The sequence below is a fragment of the Sciurus carolinensis genome, chromosome 17 (genome assembly GCF_902686445.1).
Source record: "Sciurus carolinensis chromosome 17, mSciCar1.2, whole genome shotgun sequence".
NCBI classification, from domain to species: Eukaryota; Metazoa; Chordata; class Mammalia; order Rodentia; family Sciuridae; genus Sciurus; species Sciurus carolinensis.
Window position 1 is genome coordinate 10,088,558 of NC_062229.1, and position 22,559 is coordinate 10,111,116.

The 22,559-nt window shown below is 42.5% G+C and overlaps 1 protein-coding gene across 1 annotated transcript; it reads left to right on the forward strand.

The window, feature by feature from the left end:
* Positions 1 to 7,808: 7,808 nt before the first annotated feature.
* LOC124968006 (olfactory receptor 7E24-like) lies at positions 7,809 to 22,080 on the forward strand. The gene is made up of 4 exons (XM_047530414.1): positions 7,809 to 7,872; positions 8,795 to 8,863; positions 19,964 to 20,042; positions 21,096 to 22,080. The coding sequence occupies exons 1-4, from the start codon at positions 7,809 to 7,811 to the stop codon at positions 22,078 to 22,080; spliced, it is 1,197 nt and encodes a 398-aa protein (XP_047386370.1).
* The last annotated feature ends 479 nt before the right edge of the window (positions 22,081 to 22,559 follow it).

Here is a 22,559-nt window from a genome sequence, read left to right on the forward strand (position 1 = left end):
GTCCTTAGTGACACAGCTAAAGGGATCCTTCAGCTAACACAGAGGTAATGCCAATAAAAAGCTACTTTACAGAAAGCAGATGCCATTTCATAGCTCAAGGGGACACCTGTGCCACTATAAAAACCAAATGTTGTGTTTCTAGCAACTCATAAATAGACGACATGTCAGACCAAACCCTAACTCTAGGTTACTACCTTTGTGGTCTCCAGAGGCTGACAACACTGGTGTGTGTGCATGTGTGCATGTGTGTGTGTGTGTGTGTGTGTGTGTGTGTGTGTGTGAATTGCAGAAAATAAGTCTTGTTGCACCATTCATGGTTGTCCTAGCATGATCCCTCCCCTGTGTACACCTTGTCCAGTCACCTGCCAGCCACCATCATGGAACTGTGGACTGACCCAATGCATGAGATGCCCAGAGTCCATTAAGCTCCAGATGGTCATGGAAATACGATCCTCCATGGAGCTGCCTCCCAACTTCAACCAAGGCCCCCTAGGTAGACCCTCTGGAGGGTTTGCCTGATGTCACAGCTGTCAACCATCATCAGCTTCAAGAAGCCAGAACAGTCATTGCCCCCTTCCCCTGAGAGCAGTCAAGGATCTCTTCAGAGGTAGGATTGAGGCAGGAAATAGATTATCTGTAGGCAGATAGAAATGGGGACCTCAGAGAATGGGATTCCACCACCCCAGATTAAAACCTAGGTTAGAGCTTTTTAGTGTGTTTTTGGCTGCCTGACTGGAAGGACCCACTCATCCTTGGATGCCCAACTCCTGTCCTTGGCAGGGACATCCAATGCATGAGATGCCCAGAGTTCATTAAGCTCCAGATAGTCATGGAAATATGATCCTCCATGGAGCTGTCTCCCAACTTCAACCAAGGCCCCCTAGGTAGACCCTCTGGAGGGTTTGCCTGATGTCACAGCTGTCAACCATCATCAGCTTCAAGAAGCCAGAACAGTCATGGCCCCCTTCCCCTGAGAGCAGTGTTTTTGCCAAATCAGCAGGCTTCCATTCATTTTAATTCCCACCATAGCTCCCTGCATTTCCCTGCCTTCTTTATCTTCTTCTGCTGACCAGAAGCTTTCCCCTCCCCTCTAATGTGCTAGTCAATGCTTCTTCCTGAGGTGTCAACCACAGTGTGGGATGCCCCAAGCCCACCATGTTAAAACTTCTCTACAAGACCTGCCTCCAGCTAAAGCAAGTTGTCTCCTATCACCTCTGTGCAGAAATAATACTTACCTCCATTTGCCCACTAACTGGACAGGAATTTGCCTAGCCCCCTTTCTCTTCCCAATTCTCTGCATAATTATTGGCCTTGCCACTGGCCCCTCCCCATCTTGGCTACTCACCTCCTCTTCGCAGAGGACCATCAATGACCCTGCTGATCAGAGCCCAGAACATCCTCCTGCTGAGCTCCACGGGAGCTGCTCAGTACCAGCACCTACAGGAGGTCTCCACCTGCCCCCTCTCAGTGGGAGGACATTTAAGATGGTTTCCAGCCATTCTGCCATCACCCTTTTCTTATCAAATAAACAGAAAAAGACAGGAATGCTAGGTAGAACTCGATGCATTTTGAAACATGTCCTCCTCCTTAGAACAAGAGTCACATCAAGGACTCTGACTTGACCTGACTTAAACGCCAGATGGCGCTCCAGTACCATGCAAAGAAACCCCACACCTCCATCTTCATAAGAAAGGACCCTGATTGTTATCCGGGACTGAAATACTGAAAAACACCTGGCTCCTTAAGAAGGTGACACCATGGGGACCTTTCCCTGAGGACCACCTAGCAATGTCCTAACCACAAACACTTCCTCCTCCTTCTCTCCCCTGTATCCACCCCAGGTTGTATGTGGAAGACAGGTCTCAGTCTCCACTGGGCCCCCTCTGCAGGTTTGTCCCAAATAAACCTGTTACTCTTGAAAAAAATAAAGTGACATTCTCTCTATTTGTGTAACGGTGCATTTCATTTTTCTCCTGATATCGGTACATGTTGTGTATTTGAAGAGGAATGACTAACTATTCTAATTACCCAGAGGCTATACTTTGTTAGGAACAGAAGAGGACTCAACAATAAAAATCCCTCTGAGTATTGAGAGACCTGTTCTTGTTTTGACACAGGTGCGCTGCAGACAGGGAACAATTCTTGTTCCCTGGTGTTGAAGATTAAGCACCAAGATGGACAGGCAAGCCTGGAGAGCAGGTTTTATTTAAGAAAGTCATAGAGACAGACTTCTCCTAAGAGAAGTGGGGCCTCAGAGCCAGAGCCCGTGGGAGTGGTACAACTTGCTTTCTTGTGGATCCCAGGACCCCCTCTTTAATTATTGCCTTCTCTATCTCTGACCAAGAGTAGGGTGTGGAGGTGAGCCCCAGTGTCCTCTCTGTGATAACCAGTGTTGACCAGTCCTCATCCTCTCTGACCCCGTCCTTCATTACCTACACTGCTGGACCTTCCTTCCTGCCTCGGTTTGCTGAGGAATGTGAGCTGCCACTCAGGCCAGGAGGTGCTGCAGGCAAATTGCTTTTCGGTAAGGAGAGCGTGTGGTGGTCAGCACAGTGGGCCATTTCATGGACTCATTCTCTTAGCCTGGTGTCCCACTGTTCTCATCTATCTGTCCCAGACCAGTTTCATGATAAATGTGTGTGAGCAGCATGACTTTGACGTACTTGCTGTTTCCCTGTCTGCACTCTCCTCCCTTTTAGCAGTGTCCCATAGATCTGGGGACAGGATAATAAAGCTCTTGTTTCTGTCTATGTCATGGACACATGGGCCTGAACTCCATTTAATCACATCTACATAGTCAATTAATCAAAACAGGAGAGATTTTCAAGGGTATCAAAAAAAAAAAAAAAAAGCACCAAAAGAAGGGGCAGGCAAAGCTCATGGCCTGGAAGGAGACACTTGATAGACCTTCGACCATGACAGTCTCCAGAGCTCTTTACCCACCGCATCTGTCAAGAAGTCACTGTTTCTACAACACTGAATTCAGCATCAGGGATTTTTAAAAATTAACCTCGATACCAAATATTTATATACTCAAACTTCACCCTTGACCATACCCATTGTGGGGAAGGGTGCTATTCTACCCTTCAGTGAGGAGGATAAGTTCAGAGGGGCAGAGAGTGACGCACATTCTGCAGCTGGTCAATGGCTCGGGACTCACTGGTCGATTTCCTGACTCCCATCCCAAGGCACTGTCTCCTCTACTGGAGCCATGCAGAATTTGGGCTTGGAAACACTGACAGGAAAACTGTCCACCAAATTCCTGATTTGGGGGGACAGGTGTGTTGGATAACGGAATCATACAGAAGGGTGAGATCGAAGAAGAATGACAGTCATTTAAAAAGGAGCTTAATGACAGGCCGTCTGCTGTTGAAGGTCAAGACATTTTTAAAGATCTTTAAAGAAAACCACCTTGTCTGCAGCTATTATAACCTCCTGCCCAACCCATTTGAGTTTGATCCTTTAGGAACCAGAAACTAAACCTTCCTGGAAGAGTTTTTTAAATCTTGTAATTAGTCACATCCAGATAAAACAGAGTTTGTGGGGATGAGGCCCAGTCAGCAGTAAGCTGAACTTCTCCAGATGACTGCAGTAGAAGCCAAACTGGAGGACCAGGGATGTGGCCCCGAGACATAACATACCTACAGAAATATATTAGATGCAGTTTTTAAAGAAATTATAAGTGAATTTTAAAGAATGTGAGTTTTGCCTGTGTAAAAAGAGAACTTACTATTTCACCTGGAGTCCAGGGTAACTACTCAGAAATGACAGAGGCTGCCTGGGCATATGCATTTAGCTATTATGTTTAAAACTTAAAGGGAATATAAAAAATGTAGAATATTCATGCAATTGAATTAAAGATAAACCCAAGGAAGTCATACTCAGATTTGAAACATGAAAGGAAATAAAAGCCAAGAAACCACAAAAATAATGATTCTAAGAAGCAGGATCTACAGATCTAGATGATTGTTTTGTTTCTAAACCACAGTAGAAGAAAATGGAAGTATCCCTGCATTACAGTCTTTATGAACCCTCATTGTTCCTAGTGAAGGAATGAATTTCTAGGCTAGCCTTTTGGACCACTGCTGCATAATTGTCTTACAATCTCCCTCCTTTAAGGTTGTGGAAATTGCCATTTTCTTCTGTGACTCTTCTCAATTTCTTAATCTTTCCTCTTCTGATACATTTGCCAATAAAGTAGGCGTGCATTTTCTTTATGCAATCTCTGGGTTTCTTCCTACCTCAGAGATCTGTTTTGTTTGCTATAAAATTATTTTCTCCATCAGGTGGGAAGTATAAAGCCTTTATCACCTGCGGGTCTGACTTTTTGCTTGTGATGATGATTTGTATGGCAAAGGCTTGGAGTGTACCTTTGTTTAGCTGTATCACATTCACCTCAGAACAGAGCTGCAGCTTCGGGAATGTACACAATGGGATTTACAGGTATCAAACTGCAGAATGAGAGGCAGCTGGGATTGGGGGAAGAAGGAATAGAAAGATTTTTAAATGGGTAGAAATGTTCACTTTCAGAAGAGGAAGCCTGAGAGGAGATGGGTGGTCTTGATTGCTGCACAACCCTTGATGCCACAGAATTTTCAACATAAAAATGGTGAAAATGGTGCTTTTTCATGTCTGCTTAACCACAATTAGTGATGCAATAAAATACCAATGGATCTTTCAGAAAATAAGTCAGGAACAGAAAGACTAGTACTGCATATTCTCTCATATGGGCAAAATAAACAAAGTTAACCTGAAATTAGGTTAGTGATTATTAAGGACTGGGAAGAGTGTTGGGGGTGGGGCTGAGAGTTGAAAATTGATGGTTGAATATGAACAATGTAAGCTTTATGCATGTTCATATGTATCACACAGAATCCCTTTAACATGTGGAATTCACAGGTCTTAATAACAGGATCTGAGAGAAGGGAATATTACACACAAGCTTTCTGCTGAATGTAGGAAACATCCATAACCTCTTGGGCATTCGTTACTCTTCTTCTTTTTCCTCCACTAATACTGGGAAGTCCTTAGAGATTAGGAGAAAATGAACCAATGTAGCTCATCATGAACTCTAAGCATGGAGCCTCCAATGTTATATAATAGGTAAAACTCTGAGTCAGCCCTTGAGCCCGATGGCTCCAGTCCAGTGGGTTCCACACATCTGATTTGTCCTACTGTGGTTTTCTGAACTGGGAAGTAGCTATCTTACACTGTATTCATATCGATCCTGAGAACAGAGTTCAAGCCTCAGGCAGAGATTGGGCAAACGAGACATGTTGGATCCTCAGCCCTTGGTCATGACCCAGCAGAGACCCAGCATTACCCAGTAAGTGCTGAGGAAAATGACGGGTGAAGGAGGGATTATGGGTCCTCATCAGGACCAACAGGAAATGTTGTAGCCAAAGAAGAGGCACCAATGTGCAAGGTTTTAACTATGGGGGTGGTGAAGTTTGTGCTCTTGGTCATGGTCAGAAATCTTATTTAATGCTTTTCTTTCTTCCCACAGTGGTTCTACATCCCATAGATGGCTCACTCACTGTCTAGGAGAAACTGGGTCTTTCCACACTGTTCTGTAAGCACTCCAAAAGATTAGGAAGGGGACCATAGGACCGAGGAGGAGGAAGACACCAACCACAACACCATGAAGCATTCCTGAGAGCTCTTCAAATCCCAGGTACTAGTTATGTAGCTTGTTTACATTTCATCTGCAGAGCTTTTCCATTGTTATAAATGCCCACATTATGATTTTACATACAAAGAAAGAGACAGCAGTTTTAGTAACTTGCACAATGATTTTGGGTAGTAAAGAGTGAGTTCTGTTTTCACCAGCCTGTCTGATTACAGACACGGGCATCTTGCTATGCAAAACAGGCAGGGTGTCCCCTTGACAAGCCAAAGGTCCTTTTCACTTCCTGTCACTCCAGGGAGAGACCCTTTGCTCACTACACTCTTCCTTTTTTGTTTACCTGCTAGATCACAGGGCAGAGCAGTGGGTGACACCAGCCATCTACCATGGGAAGCACAGGTACAGACCATGGGCAAAGATCACAGAGCGGACAGTGGTGGTTCAGCACAGAACTGACTCTTGCCCTGGTCCAGGAGATCCTTGCAGCTGTTCACGCTCTCCTGGGAACTTCTACTCAGCCCACCCAACCCCGACATGAAGTCAGTACTTGATTTCATTCTTAGGAAACTAGAAACAGCTAAAAAAAATGCTCCTCAGATATATGTTTAGTTAAAGGTCTACATCTCTGCTTCAAACTTCTGATAGTTAGAAAATAATGAAAAATTTAGTGCCTGAGACTGAGAGGCTAAAAAATTATTTTCTCTCCTCCTGGCACCCATTTATTTCTTAAACCTGAGGCAGATTGTTATTATCTCAAACTCAGCCTCATCATCTGAGGAGATGTCTAGTCCATAAAACTGCAATGACAATGGATTAAGCAGGTGCTCCTAATGTGATCAGTCGGCGGTGCAGACACAAGGAAGGGAAAATCTAGATATCAGTACTATAAATTCAATCTTCGTACCACACAAGTGGAGTGTTCTTTAGTCTGAAGTGAACTTTCTCCTATTTCTGTAACAAGACATTTTGTTTTTCCCCTTTTATAAAGATTAGTTGTGTGTTTGGAGAGGAATAAATAATTCATTTCTAATTCCCCAGAGCCTATATCTTGTAAGACACAGAAGAGGACTAAAAAATAAAAATCTCTTTAAATATTGAAGAGACACTTTCTTGGTTCACAAACCTTGGCCATAATCAACTTCTGTATAGCTGCCACTTCAGAAGTCATATGTGCTAAAGTCATACTAAAAGTTCTTTGAGTGATCTGGAATATATAGACAACACTCAGTACCAAACATAAGCATACCCCTACTTGTGTTGCTATTAAAAAATTAAGTGCCATGTGAAATGGTAATATAACTTCACATCAGCTTCTTCATTGACTAGAGATAGGGCCTCCTTTGTATGATTTAAGGCTCAGGCTATGTGCTCAGCCAAGGCATTTATCTGCATTTCAGTCACCAAGAAGCACCTGTGGTAAAAAGCCAGGGTGTCTGGCATACTCTATATTGGGCTCATACAGTCTCCCGATTGACAAGTCTCTAGAGCAAGATTTGTCATATTGTAGCAGGGAGGTATGTTGACTCCAAGTGCAATCCTCTGTCCAGTTCCATGGGAGGTACAGCCACCCATGAGTTCCACAGAATGCCATGTGACACTGGAATAACCATCATACCTGTTCTATGATATCTGGTTGGATAGTCCAACAGGAGCCTCTAGGTACCCAACACACAGTTTCTGTACCTTCCATTTTCTCCAAACATTGGGAAACCAGATCCATTAGTTCTAGAGTTTCATGTGGGAGCCAAACCATTCCATCATAGACAGAGTACCCCAACCATGGGCAAGAAGCTCTGAGTCATGCCTAGACTGCTATCACAATGGCTGCTTTAGTTTCATCCCATATTGAGGTGGCAATAAAAGTCTTTCCCAGCTATATCCAATGGTCCAGAGAGATAGTCTGGATTCACCAGGAAAGTCATGCACCACAATTCATAGTGTTAACAGCCTTGTACAGCTGGTCCATCACAATAGAGAGTGATTAAGACACCCATTTGACATGTCAGGATGTGCAGCCATGGGCAATTCAGCTACAGGTTCAGTGGGAGCTGCAAGTCCCACACCACCCACAGGCTGCAGGCAGAGAGAGATAATGGTCTGCTCCCACTTAGGACACATCATGCATGAAGGGGTGGGTGCAGGACCTGTTGGGAGTTGTGAGAGTTCTGAATAAGCATCCCTGATGAGGGGGACCAACTCCTGTGGGGGCTTTGCTGCACGACACAACACCTTCAGTACAGGTTCAGGTAAGGAAGGATGTTGTACTTAAGCCTGGATTTGGGCAGGGAATGTTCTCTTGCCTGTTCCCACTGGATTGAATTGGGGGCAAACTGTGCATTGGTGTGGCCCTGGACAATAATGGCCCCCCAAATTTATTGAGTAGCCCTGTTGGCCCCATGGAGGAAAAGTTTGAAGTGTGATCTCCTTGTGACATAATGAGGACTACTGAAGTCCCCTGCCCCCTAGGTACATGTGACTTGGCCAGGTCCTGCAGATAGGACACAGATGTTAAGAGGTACATTTGTTTTTCTCTTTGGCCCAGTATGAGTTCCTCAATGCTGGTGCATACAAAACCTGCTGAAATTCAAAATCAAGTTGTACCAGTGTGGTATCACCACACAGGGGAATCACCACACGGAGTCACTGAGGTTTCTGGAACCAAAGCTGGCATGTATTCTCCCAGATGGATGTGATTTGCCTGTGTTAGTACCTATAACTACTTTGTCCTTTCATCTGTAGGTGTATCCTTGCTAACATCACTGTATTAGCAATTCCATGGGAGGCACAGACACCCATGAGTTCCATTGGGCCACCAGAGACCCACACATGGTGGCAGTAACATTTTATAGAACCAAGTCCCTCTGCCTGCCTGTCAAGTATTTCCTCAGTTGCATAATGCACTAGCCCTAAAATATGTTGGAACTCATAGGATAAAGAACTAGTAGACAAAAGCACTCCTTTATTCCAAATACAAACCTCACTTTCCTAGGTTAAGGCATCTGGGTTATACCCATCCTTGGGGTGACAGCCCAATTCCACACCCATCCTGCCATGGGATCTGTGGTGTATACAAGGCTCCTCCAGAACTGCAAGCTGTTTCTCTATCATGGCATAGTGAACCTCTGCACTCATCCATAACTGTGACCAGATGCCTGCTGGTCTTCACAGCTGCTTATACCACTGCCACAGGCCCCACCACCAAAACCCTCCTAGGTTCCATGGATCTCCAGCCCAAAGGTGCGAGCTGACTCTACTACCTACAGGAACTGAACTTGATGAGTGGCCCTCTTAGTGATCCGAAAGACCTGTTCAGCTGCATCATTCCAGTCCCACTGTGGCCCTTTGTTCACTAGAGCAGAGATGGGATGAACCAAGTGGGCCAAATGGGGAATAAAAACTCACTGATACCCCAATAAACCCACATAGGTCTGCAATCACCTAACTATTGTTGGTTGTGGACATGCCTGGATTTTATCAATAATGGTTTCTAGCACAACTTTCATCTTACCTGACCAAGTCACACCCAAGACCTTGATTGACAAGTCAGATTCCTGCACCTTGGCAATGTTTACTGCCCAAACATCTCCAAATGGGTCACTAAAGTTGGACCAGCTCTTAATCTGCAAAAGAGTCAGAAGTCAACAACACATGTCATCAATACAATGAAACGTGTACAGTAAACAGCTGACTCCACCAGGCCAGGTCACGGGCCACCAGACCATGCCAGCAGTCAGGTTTATCAATAACCTTGTGGCAACACTTGAGTGTACATTGTTGGCCTTCCCATGTGAAGGCAAACTGCCCCTGACTTTATGAGTCCAGAGCAATAGCAAAGAAAGCATTAGCCATATCCAGCACATAACAATATCTCTGCAATTGAAAAGTCAATTGGCCCATGAGATCATGCACTGAGGGAACCCCTGCATTCAGAGAAGGAACCACTTTATTGAGTTCTCAAGAATCCAGAGTCATCCTCCAAGGACTAGCAGATTTCTTCACTGGCCACACCAGAGAGTTAGAGGCCCTTCAGGGGTCATATTATGCCCATTTTCTTTAGTTCCAGTATAGTATCTTCAATTTCTGTGTGTCTCCTTGGAAGGCAGTCATCCTTCACCACCATTGTCCTGCCAGGTTGTGGCAAGAACTGGGGTGGGTGTTTGTCATGTCCTATCAAAACCTCCTTCACAGCTTGCATGTGGAGATGGAACTCCCCCATTATGGTCTGCAGTCACAGTCCCTGAAGCACGTCTATACCCAAGATGCACTCTGGGATAGGAGACATGTGCGCCATGTACACTAGAGTGATACCCAGTGATAAGGACACTGTCATTATTTTGATTGTCCCCAGTAGCCACCAATGTGGGCATATGAACCTGGGAACTTACCAATTTGCATTCAGCTCCAGTATACTGTGGCTAACAGCCTCTGCATATTTTCCAGGGATCAATGAATAGTGAGTTCCACATGTGGCCTCAGGTCCCTACCTGCTTCTCACTTTGATAGGGACAGAGAGAAACAAGTGGTGCAAAAAAAAGTAAAGGGAATAAATTTATAAAATGGGCCCACTGAACTGACCCCCCATGTTTTCTTTTCCAAGAAGCAATCTACCTTCACACCTGCCTGGTTTAAATGGACAGAATATGTCACATTCCTCAGCAAACTATCTGTTATCTGCAGGAGAAATGCAAGCCTGAAATAATGTCATTAAGAGGAACCCAAGTTACCTGGAAGCGGGAGACTCTGGGAGCCTTTTCAGAGACCAATCCTGAGACTCAGGAAGATAAGGATAATTCTCGAACCATAAACTCTGTAAGAATTTGTGCTTAAGAATCCAATTAGAATCAGCCTGCATGGACCAAAGTGACTTAGAGTTGTCATAGCAGTAGGTACTTGAAAGTCTGATATCATCTTGGTGTTGGTAAAAATTCAAGAGGTAAACCTGGGCAGGACTTCCTGGAGATTTCTCTGGGATCCCCAATTAAACTGGAATGCAGGAGAAGCATGCAGTCCCTCTTCTCTCTGAGGGACTCTCTCTCCCTTGAGAGTGTCCCCTTTCACTTTTCTTCTTCCTTTGATAAACTCAGTGTCTGTTATTCTGAGCAACCTGTCTGAAATCTTTCTGACTTGATCACAAGAATGGACTTTGAGGAATGGGGGGGGGTCTTTGTGCTGACTCAGTTTCCCAGAATGTCTCAACTCTGTAACACCAGCAGGGTGGGCACCTTGGCCAAGTTCTCAGTGGATGTTTATGATCTTGAGTACCTTTGCCGAATCAGAGGGTTTATGACCTTGACCATGCTGAAAAGATAGCCCACCATAAACCTCAAGTGGGCATCTAACTGTAATCATCTTGGATATGCCCTGCAATCCCTGTGTCCCCTTCCCCTGGTTGTCCATATTGGGAAGCCCCTATCTCACACTGCATTCATATCAGTCTGAGGACAGAGCCCAAGCTTTCATTAGGCAAGGGGAATGGAGGGGAGGGCATCCATCATCCTCCTGCATGACCCAGCAGAGACACGGACCAGAAGTCCCATTACCATGACAACTCCTGCTCCATAACTGAGGAAGTGCTGAGGGTGAAGATACAAGGGAAAAGGACCATCAGTAGTGTTGTTTCCTCATCCTCAGAATAAAAGGAACATTTTGGGTAGCCTAGTGGTAGGATGAAAAACTCAATCTAAGCTATATGGATTGTCAAGAATTTGTTCTTGGTTGTGGTGGGAGTGCAGGAATACCATGCAAATTTCTGCCTACCATGTTGATTCTCCTTCTTGTAGACATCTAATTCATGAGAGCAGAAGATGGGTCCCTCAACATGCTTCCTAAGCACTCCAAAAGGATTAAAGAGACAACACACAGATGAAGTGGGATGACTGCATCAAAACATCATGCAGCGTTATTCAGGGCTTCTAATGCCAGACTCCAAGCTATGTATTCTATGGAGCTTGTTTTATTACATCTACAAAGTGTTCCTTCAGATATAAGTGGTAAATTATGATTATTATACAGAAAAAAAGAGCAAAGTTTTTAAAATTAAATATACTACATGACCAGGTAGACAAGACTGAAGCCATGCTTGAATTTTGCTGTTTGATTAGAGAGACTGAACATCATATTAAAAAATCTTGGCAGACTTACCTTTGGTGACCAAAGCAGTTTTTCTTTTTCCATTTCACTCTTGGAGGAGACCACTTGTTCACTCTCTTCTTTCCTTTTGCTGTTCCTGTAGATAACAGGACAGCATGGTAGTTAACACTTGCTGCCTCCGATGGAGAATGAATGACTGCAGGTGGCGGGCAAAGATCACAGACAGTGTAAGTGCATAGTAATTCATCCTGACAATGCAAATCTCTCTTTTGTCCCAAGTTCAGAACACCTTAGGAGTCCTCTCCATTCTTCTCCTTGAATCTCAAAAGGAGATTGAAAATCAAAAGGTGATTTTCAGCCCTTCTTAGAAATAGTTGTATAGTATGCCCAGGATGTTCCTGGGATAAAGACTCCAGGACCTCTATTAAATCTTTGTGATGGTTAAGAAACAGTTAAAATGTTCCCTGCACTGAATCCAGAGAGCAACCATCTAAGTTGAGTACCTATGTCCCCACCTATTTCTGAGACTATAGAAGTTTGTAAATATGTCTTAGACTCAGCATTGCCATGTGTCTGGATTTCCACTTGATATAATTGCATTGAATATAGATTAAAAAGGTACTAGATGCTCCCTGTGATTAATACATGATGAATATTTCACATAATAGGGAAATATGACATATCATTATTATTGCCATCAAGACTTAGGCTAATCACTGTTTCTTGACTTAAATATCCTCCCATCTCAAGTTAAAGCTTTCCCAGTTCCCTATAGGACATTGCATTTTTGTCCTTCTGAGAGTAGTGCTGAATGTTTGGGGAGAAATTACAGTTTGTTATTTTGTTTTCCCAAAGCCTATGCCTTATTTAGCACACTACAGACAATAAGAATTAAAATCTCTGTTAAATACTGTTAGAGCCTTCCTTCCTTCAGAGAAAAACAGAGCATGGGGTATGGCTACCCACCCTGGGGCCATTCATGCCTGTACTTTCCTCTATGTAGGCATGTCTCAGAGGACCAGAGATGAGAGAAAATAGTATTAATTGTTTCTATGCCATGGAAACAAGAAACTCATTATTATTTTTAAAATTCAACAATATTAAATTATTCAAAAGTCATGAAGGAGAATTTTATGAACATAAAATGTAAAGGACAGAGAAAAAACTGCATTGCTTGGGGTCAGATCCATTCGAAGTTTCCCAAGTATTCCACATTCTCTTGATCTTAGATAAGAGATTATGACTGTTCATTGATAAACTGCCTATTTCCACAATGATTGAATTGTGCATTAAAAAATGAACACTTCATTATTAAGGTTCAAAGTTGCATTAGATGCTACACATGTCCTTGATATGGGTGTTATTATCCCTATTTCCTGTAGGAAACATGAACACAAAGAGGTGGAGAGATGAAAGTTCAGGGTCTGTTCTGTCCAGTGGAGCCAATTGGGCATATTAGTCTTTTTATAAGGTGGTGAAATTTCTTTTTGAGCTATCATGGAATGACAAGATGTACTTCAAGGATATGCACTTAAGTGCATATCTTCATAATGAGAATATGGCTTATAGTAACTGATTTTTGTATTTCTCCACAAGTGTAGATGATAAATAGAAAACCTGAACATGTATCAACTGCTAAATTCAAACAACTATAATGTACATGTCATTAAAAATTTATCTTTATAAGTTGTTACAATTTTTTAAAAAATTGACATATGTATGCTGCACAGTGTTCTTAGGTAAGAGGTCATGGATGCCAAGATGGCGGAGACAGGACATAAGAAATGTTCCACAGGAGGACAAGATGGGGAGATGATTGTGTCTGTTGACCAGAAGTCCCATTACCATGACAACTCCTGTCACTAAAGACTTATCACCATGACAATTCACGCCACAGGTTAGGTAGTTTTAAATAATCAATGCCAGTAAAGAGGGTAGTATTCTAATTAGTTTCCTAAAAGTAACTGATGGGGGGAAATTAGACACTATCCTAATCAGGTATCATAAGGCAACCAGTGGGAGCAAATGGAGTAAGGGCTTCCACCCAAGCCGTATGGGAAAGAGAACATCTTAGAGCTCAGCACATAAGACACTGATTTCCAGACATTCTGACCAGGAGCATGTCTCTCACTCAGCCCGCTCTGCTCTGTCCTAGTGAGTCCCACCTACTCTCACCTTTGCTTTCAGTGAATCTGGACTTTGCCTGTTATGTGTGTGGGTCTTGCTCAATTCTTTGTGTGGGACATCAAGAACCTGGAACCGAACTGTGATGGCAAAAACAGACCTGGTTGTGAAATGAAATTATAAAAAGGTTATGGTAAGAAATCAATGCCTGGGGAAAGGGTCAGTTCCCTTCCCCTCTCTCAACCTTTCTCCAGGAAGCCTAATTCACCTTGGGTCCCTATCCTTTGGATTGTAAATGGCTGCCCTAGGAGTCTGACTACTCCTTGAACCGTAACAGATTACTGTGGAAAGAGCCCTTTCTTCTTATCTGTTTCCTTGAGCATGCTTTATGTTAGCAACCCTGCATAAGGCCTTCGGCTGCAGGGTAGATTAGGATTTGTTTTTTAAAAGAAGCGAAAGTCCCAGTGGTAGGATGGGTCTAAGATGACACCAAATAACCTATAAATGTTGAGAGAAACTGTGGATCAGGGCTCAGAATTTGTTTTCCTGTGTGCCCGCTGGTGTAAAATGAAGTTTGGAGTTCTCAAAGCGCTGCTTGCTGCTTATCAACCATCTGTTTCCTGCAACACGACTGGACACCCCAATGATAACACTGGGACATTTCAAACATGTAACAATGTGGAATAATCACATCAAAAACTCTGTACCCATCACTGAAGGATATGGAAATGATAACCCCCAAAACAGTGTGGCCTGGGAAGAGCGGGGAGGAAAAAGGAAAATATTGGCGACATTGATCCTTTACCAGCTCTTCCTTTCCCAGTGACAAGACAATCCCTGGAAAGAGGATAAGCTTTGATCCTTTCCCAATATGTCCTTTCTCAGTGACAGTACAATGGACCCTGGGGGAAGAGTTAAGCAAGGGATGCTAAATCTGGACCCTCCATCCTTGCCTGGTAAAAACACAGCTCAGTAAAAACAAATTTCTAGTTTTTGCAACCTTATTCCTGAATGCTCACATCCTGCTAAAATCTTAGGTAGCTGTCACCTCCCGGTGTGTAACCTGTATAAACCCAGACCCCTCCTGTAATCAGGGACCATTTTCTACCCAGAAAGTGTTCCCATCCGATGCCTGACTCCGCTGCTGAATAAAGGCTTGGCTGAATTTGTGAGCTCTGCACCCGTCTTGGTCATTTTGTGCTTATCATTGTAATGTATAAAGCTGCTCCCCCGCCCTTTCTGGTGCAGCCATTTTCCCCTGCTCCCAACCACTTGTCAATCTGTGAACATCCTAGCTAGCTATTGGTTCATCAGTCAGCTTGCAAGTATCCTTCTCCATTATTGGTCCCTGTTAGCCTGGCGGAATTCAACCGCCATCTTTCCTCTCTTGCTTCTCTCTCCTACACACTTGCTTTTCCTCCTCCTCACTTTCCACTCTCTATCGCGTGCCCTTTCTCTTTCCTTTCTCTTTTCCTCTCATTTTCTCTCTTACCTGCAGAGAGACACTCTGTTTGCTTAATAAATTCCCTTATGTGATTTCCCATGTGTCTGGCGTGGTTTCGTGGGATTTCCTTACATTGGTGCCATGACTTGGGATGGGATCTTCCACTGTCTCTTAAACGAATGGAACCCCATCTAAGCCCCAGTGCCCCCGGTCATGGCCCCACCTTCCATTCTGCCCAGACTCTCTGCTCTGCATTCATCACTGGACTTCAGGTTGGTGAGTCCTCTGGGCTGGTTCCCGTAGGTCAATTTATCCTGGATCCTTGAGGCGGTTGAGGGGTGGGAGTACCCCCAGCCACAACTTTTATAGTTACGGCAGGCCCCTATAGTCGGACTTATCTGCCGGGTGGATTCCTGATTTTATGGTGGAGATTCTCAGGGTTGAGGCTCATCTCGCGCTTGTGCTCTTGTACTCGAAAACCCTGATATCAGGTCCTCAAACCCTTCTCGGCTTTTGCCCAGCACACACATTGGTGCTTGTATGATGACACAATCAATGTGCTGCCCCTCATCTCCAGCCCAGTACTCTGGCCTCAGGAAGCCCTGGCCACAGACTTGGCTGTATCAGTCCCCACCATGGAATCTGGGTCCTCCAATCTGGCAGATTCCACCCTGGGAACCCTTCACCCAACCCCTGGTACTTAAAGCCATCAAAATCCATTTGTGTAATGGCACATGGCTTCCGTGAGCGAGCGGGCAGATGGAAAGGGATTCCTTATCTTCAAGTCTCTTCTTTCTTGCTTCTTAGCTCTTCCTGCAGGCTCAAGCACCTCCAGACCCTGCTTCTCAGTCTTCCCCTGCTCCCCCATGTATTCAGATCTCAGTCAAGGCTTACATTGAAATGTAAATGGAGGAAGGCACTGTGGGAGACCAGTCTCAAGCCCAAGGAAAAAAAAGTGTCCATTTTAAATTTCTCCTGAGCTACAACTCAGAATACTTTTCTCCCTTTCACCTTTTCTCTCCTTCTCATTTTCTCATGCTTTAATTGATAACCATTATCACTTTTCTTCTAGGACTTTTGTTTTTCTTAAATGCTATATTTTGAGCTCACAATTTTGATCCTACATACCTATGTTAATGATTTTTGATCAGTTCTTTTTATCCAACTCTAGAGTTATTTTTGAACATCCGTTACATTGCAATGGAGATAAATATTACAAGGCCTTTGCTTTTGTGTTAAATATAAGCGTGCATAAAAATTAAAATTTTAAAAATGGATCCAAATATTTTTAATTCACGTGATTTAAAGAGGTTCGATTTAAATTGGGTAAACTAATAGAAGTAAAATATCCATAGAATTAACTCACAAGTCTCTAGGTGGTCAAACTAATAAAATGTTGATGTTTGTAAAATGTCTAACATCAATTTTTCTAGGACTTTTCTTCAACAGGAAAGAGATGGCAAATACTGTTGGTACACTTGTCTGATATCTTGTTTTTTTTACAATAAGATGAGTGAATGAGAGTCGACATGTATGGGATTACTCAAATGTGTTTGTTAGAGACATCTAATTAATTTACAAAGTTATTCCATGGAGTAACATACTTAAAACCATTATTCTTTACATATTAAATGTGTTCATATTTTCCAGGTATACAAGCCTTTAAAGCAGAAAATTTATCAAGCTGCTATTCTCCAAATTAAACTTGTCTGTAATGGTAAACCTATCATTTAAATGACATTTAAGAAAGAGTGTAATGGGCAGTAGCAAAAATGGGACAACAGTAACTAAAATTGGGGTCTCTGATGACCTCATGGCTGTGGCATGCCTGGTGCCTGGGAGTGCTCCTATGCAGGGGCACAAGATGCCTAACTGCTGTGGCAGTACATTGATCTCAGGCACACAGCTCTTGGGCAGGAAGGAATTCTTTTGCTAGATAACCAGTGTTTCATCAGCTCCCTTCTCTGGTTCCTGCCCACCTTACAGTAACTTTGGAACCTAACACTGCACATATATAAAGATTGCTGACATAACTCTTTATATCCACATTTCCATTAGAGAACAGAGCTCCATCTGATCTCAGGTTAATCTTCAAAATCTGTGTTTATAACCATTTATTTTCTAATACTCCTTTGCCCCTCACTGAAAAGCCCCACGTTACCTGAGATAAGGCTCTGCCTTACAACTCTGCTACACATTAGAATGGCTCCAAAGTAAGCCTGACTTTAACTCATTTAAAGTTGTGTTCAAAAATTTGATGTTTGTTGTAAAGATTACTGTGATCTCAAAAAGGAACTCAGCCAAAATTCAAGATAGCTATTACACAAACTGAATGTTTTACTGTTGGTGATTCCATTTTGTATTTTCCTTGTAAACTCTAATTGTTGCCTGATCAATATTTTGCAGAAGTACTACTTCAAGAGCAAACACTGTAAATTAACTTGGAATAGTAAGCCATCACATAGAGGACAGATAATGTAAACCCCAATTAGATAAAAGGGGGTAAATAACTGTAAAGTTATAGACATTGAAGCTAAAGCCCAGTACTCTTGCTTTATGACTGGTGAGACTGACTTGCTTGATGGTTAAGATCAAACTTAGAGATTGAGGTTAAATACAGAGGTCAAGAAAAGTCCATATTTGGGTCTTGCCCTCAAAGTCAGCCTGAACCCAGGGAACAAGAGGACTTCTCTAAGGAGATTTGCAACTCTGGGTCACACAACCTCCTGAGCATGGAGATTGATGAGGCCACTAGAGGAAAAGTCACTCAGTGCACCTGCTGCAGAGGAGGGTCATGGAAAAAGGGAGACATCCCTGGTGCTTTCAAGGGAAGCCACCTCATCGAGGAGACCCTTCCTAACCAATGGCACTAATGGAGCTAAGAAGCTGCTCTTAAGTTCTCTATGAGTGACCCCTGTGGGAACTCAGCTGACTCTTTAACAGACAAGCACAGGTCACTTTGACCAACTTGATCTTAAACACCTAGCAAAACAGTTAAGGCCAAAATATAGCCACTCTTGGGCATTTAAAAGAAATAATACTTAAATGTAACTTAAGATGTACACTTGTGTTAGCCCACTAGAATAAAGACTAAAAGCTACAAAAGAGATTCTTAAGCAAATGTGCCTGATAAGTATCAAGAGAAACTGCCAGAGTCAGAAGGAAGAAAGATGAATGGCAGGGACCCAGGGGCCCTGTGTGCTGTATGGAAATGTGGCACAGAATCCCATCTAGTGTGCACCCAGGAGGTGTTAATGACAGTCACTGGGGACATGAGCACTGCGCCTCAGTTTCCTGCTGAGTAGAGGAAGGGGCTGTTGCCTTAAGGGCTCATCCATTTTGTCTCACTTTTCTTCCTCCACTAATATTAGGAAGTCCTGAGAGGTTTGGAAAACGTGAACCAATTAGCCTGACTGTGAGCCCTGTGCCTTGAGCCTCCAAGGTCATATAATATTCCATAATTGGCCTGTTTCCAGTCCTTCAACTTTATAAGGCCAGTCTGGATGGTCCACTCCTGTGTCTCCTCCAATGTTAGTCTGCATCAGGAAGTTCCTGTCAGTCACTGTCTTCATATCTGTCCTGAGGACAGAAACCAAGTGTCAGCTAGTGATTTGGCAGAGAAGGGACATTGGATCCTCAGCCCAGGGCCATGAGCCAGCAGAGACCCAGCACTATGGGGTAAGTGTTGAGGGAGATGAGGGATGAGGTGCCAGTACTGGAAGCATGGTTTCCTAAGCATCAGGACAAGCATGCAGATGGTGCAGCCAGAGGAGCGGACACCAGTGTGAATCAATTAGGCTATGAGGACTGTGAAACTTTTTGGCTGTGCTCAGAGTCTCAGAAATCTCATTTGGTGTTTTTCTTCTACCCACAGTGGTTCCATAGCCCATAGATAAATGTCAGTTATTTATATCTGTCAGATCTGAAGTGCACTTTATGAAATGATTGTATTTAATATATGCAGTGGGTACTATTACCAGTAATAGCAGGTAGTGCTAATGGAACATTTGCTAAGTGCCTGGTAATTTCAAAGCAGTGCTCAAAGTTGATATGAAAGAGGACCACCAAGACCTTTACATGCAGATATTTTCATACAATTGGTTTGAAGTAAAACTATAGAATCAATATATAATTAAATATTCACAGGTACATATATTGATCAATGAAACTTGAGATCCAATCAACTTAAAAGATTTATGAACATCTCTCTTATAAAGTAGAAATAAGAAGAGGGTAAAAGGGGGTCAGTGGAAGCAAAGAGGGAAGGGTAGGGGAGGCACCAAGGACTAAAATTAATCAAATTATGCTATGTACATGCACCAATGTGCAACAGAGAAGTTCACCATTCTGCATAATTAATATGCACCATGAAGATCTAAGCTAGAACTCAACTGTGAAACCGTTTGGTTCTATTGCCTTTATAATGGTCACTGACAGTTCCCTTTTGATATGATCATTTATCTACTTGTGCATGTTTGACACATTGAGTTAATTTTGTCCCTACTAAATTTCATTCAAACCAAAATCCTATTAAATGGATAATTAATATCCCTATTTTAAAGATGAGAAAATAGTATCATTGCTTGCACATAAATTCTGGTACTTTTCTCCTGTGTTTTCCACAATGAAATCATAGTGTGAACTGACAGAAATAATATACTGAAGTTGTCTTTATGTAGCTGCAGTCGGGGAGCTGCAGTCCACGGATCAGGACTCCATGTATAAGGTCTTCATTGTGCATATTAATTATGCAGAACAGTGAGTGAAAACCTATTAACTAGGCCCAAGGAGGTACCAACTTCCCACTAACATTTATGATTTGGGGACCTATTTTTGGCTCTAAAGTTTTCAAATAAAAATTAAAGGTTCCTGATCATGAAAATAATGTAGCAGTGTTAATAGGTCATTGTAGAATAAGAATCAAGAGAAAAACATCTGTGTTCCTTTGAGGTATCATGCTGAAATAGTATAAAACTGTGCAAAAAACAAAAGCAAAAAAAAAGAAACCCTGCCAAATATTTAAAAATAAAAAAAGAGTTTCTTAACATTGCATTATCTTTATTGACTGACAGCTGAACTGTATACTAATGACACATTTGTGATTATTATGTCCTGTTATTACGTCACTTAACCAAGCCTTCACCATGTGATGATTACCAAAGCCAGGGTTAATATATTTTTTTTAAATCACATATTTTTTAAAAGCCAAAACTTGATAAGGTCTATCTATTCACAAAAGAGGACAATCAGAAAGCAAAAGAATGATTAAAACAAACAAACAAAAAATTCCTGGGAAATGACTGGTAAATAACAATGTTTTCTGATAATCAACTGTTCAAATAACAGTTGTAGCTACAATAGAGGATGTATAAATATTTTAAGGAAGGAAAATTATCCTATTCTCTTAAAATAAAAAGGTATATTTGATAATTTCTTAAATGACAATGACTTTTTTTTCCTACAATGGCCAAGTAATTCTTATGTTCTACTTTTCTTAAAAGTTTGTACATTTCTGGGAACATGGACTTGTTATCTGTAATGCTCTTGATCTTCTAATGCTGCTTTGCTCAGTATCACTAAAGTAGGTATATATATAATGTAGTGAATAATAGCCACCAATAATGGGAGAGTTCTGAGAATGCTGGGTTTGTTAAAACTCAGAAGTATTTCTGAATGTATATGGAAATCTATGTGAATATTTCAGTTGTGAATTCTGAAATTAAAAACCAGTAGAGAGTGCTGGGTGCTGACTCTTTTGTTTCCTTAATCTAATCTACCATTATTCTGATGCTTTATTTTCCAATTCAAAAGGTGTCCAAGCAAAGGTGTCCAAAACCTAACATCTGTATCAGAATTCCTCCTCCTGGGCCTCTCAGAGGACCCAGAACTGCAGCCCATCCTCTTTGGACTGTTCCTGTCCATGTACCTGGTCACAGTGCTTGGGAACCTGCTCATCATCTTGGCTGTCAGCTCTGACTCCCACCTCCACACCCCCATGTACTTCTTCCTCTCCAACCTGTCCTTGACTGACATTGGTTTCATCTCCACCGTGGTCCCAAAGATGCTAACGAACATCCAAACCCACAGCAGAATCATCTCCTATGTGGGCTGCCTGTCACAGATGTCTATTTTTATGCTTTTTGGTTGTATGGATGACATGCTTCTGACTGTGATGGTCTATGACCGGTATGTGGCAATCTGTCACCCTCTGCACTACCCAGTTATCATGAACCCCCGCCTCTGTGCCACCTTGATTTTGATGTCACTGTTAATTAGTCTTTTGGACTCCCAGATACATAATTTAATTGCATTACAGTTTACCTATTTCAAGGACATGGGAATTTCCAGTTACTTCTGTCACCCTTCTCGAGTTCTTAATCTGGTCTGTTTTGATTACTTTAATAGGAACATAGTCATTTATTTTATTAGTGCTGTATTTGGTTTCCTTCCTGTCTCAGGAATCCTTTTCTCTTACTTTCAGATATTTTCATCAATTCTGAAAATTCCATCCTCAGGTGGGAAGCACAAAGCCTTCTCCACCTGTGGGTCTCACCTGTCAGTGGTTTGTCTATTTTATGGAGCAGCTCTTGTAGAGTACCTTGGTTCAGTTGTGTCACATTCTCCGAAAAACAGTGTGGTGGCCTCAGTGATGTACACTGTGGTCAGCCCCATGCTGAACCCCTTCATCTACAGCCTGAGGAACAGGGATATTAAAAGTGCCCTGCGGAGGCTGCACAGCAGAGCAGTCTTAACTCAGGAGCCGTGGCATCAACGTAGAACACAAGGTGGGAAATAAACAAAAGCACACTTAAAGACTCCTGCGTCTAGGGTCCTGGGTCACATTATGTTTTAGTCTGTGTGCTTTAAGTCCTCAGCGGTTTTCTTAGTAGAATGGTTTTCAGACTTATGAAAGAGGCACAAAGTGTGCTTTTAAAAAATGTGTTCAAAATTTTAGTTTTGGAAATGAAAAATCTTCTGGAGCTTCATGATGGTGGTGATTGTGCAGCTGTGTTTGTGGTTAATGCCCCTGGAATGTACAGTAAAAGTGGTAATTATTTTATGTGTTATTTTTTTTACCCTTTTTTACCTTTATCAATGGAATATAATGAAGTTGACTCTTTAAAAATAAAGAAAAAAAAATCAATTCAGACACTTCCTGCTCGGTAATAGAAGAGTCTAAAATCTGTGTGGACATTCACTTACTCTTCTTCTTGCTCCACTGCTATTAGGAAGCCCCTAGAGACTTGCATATCATGGATCCATTTTGGCTAAGTG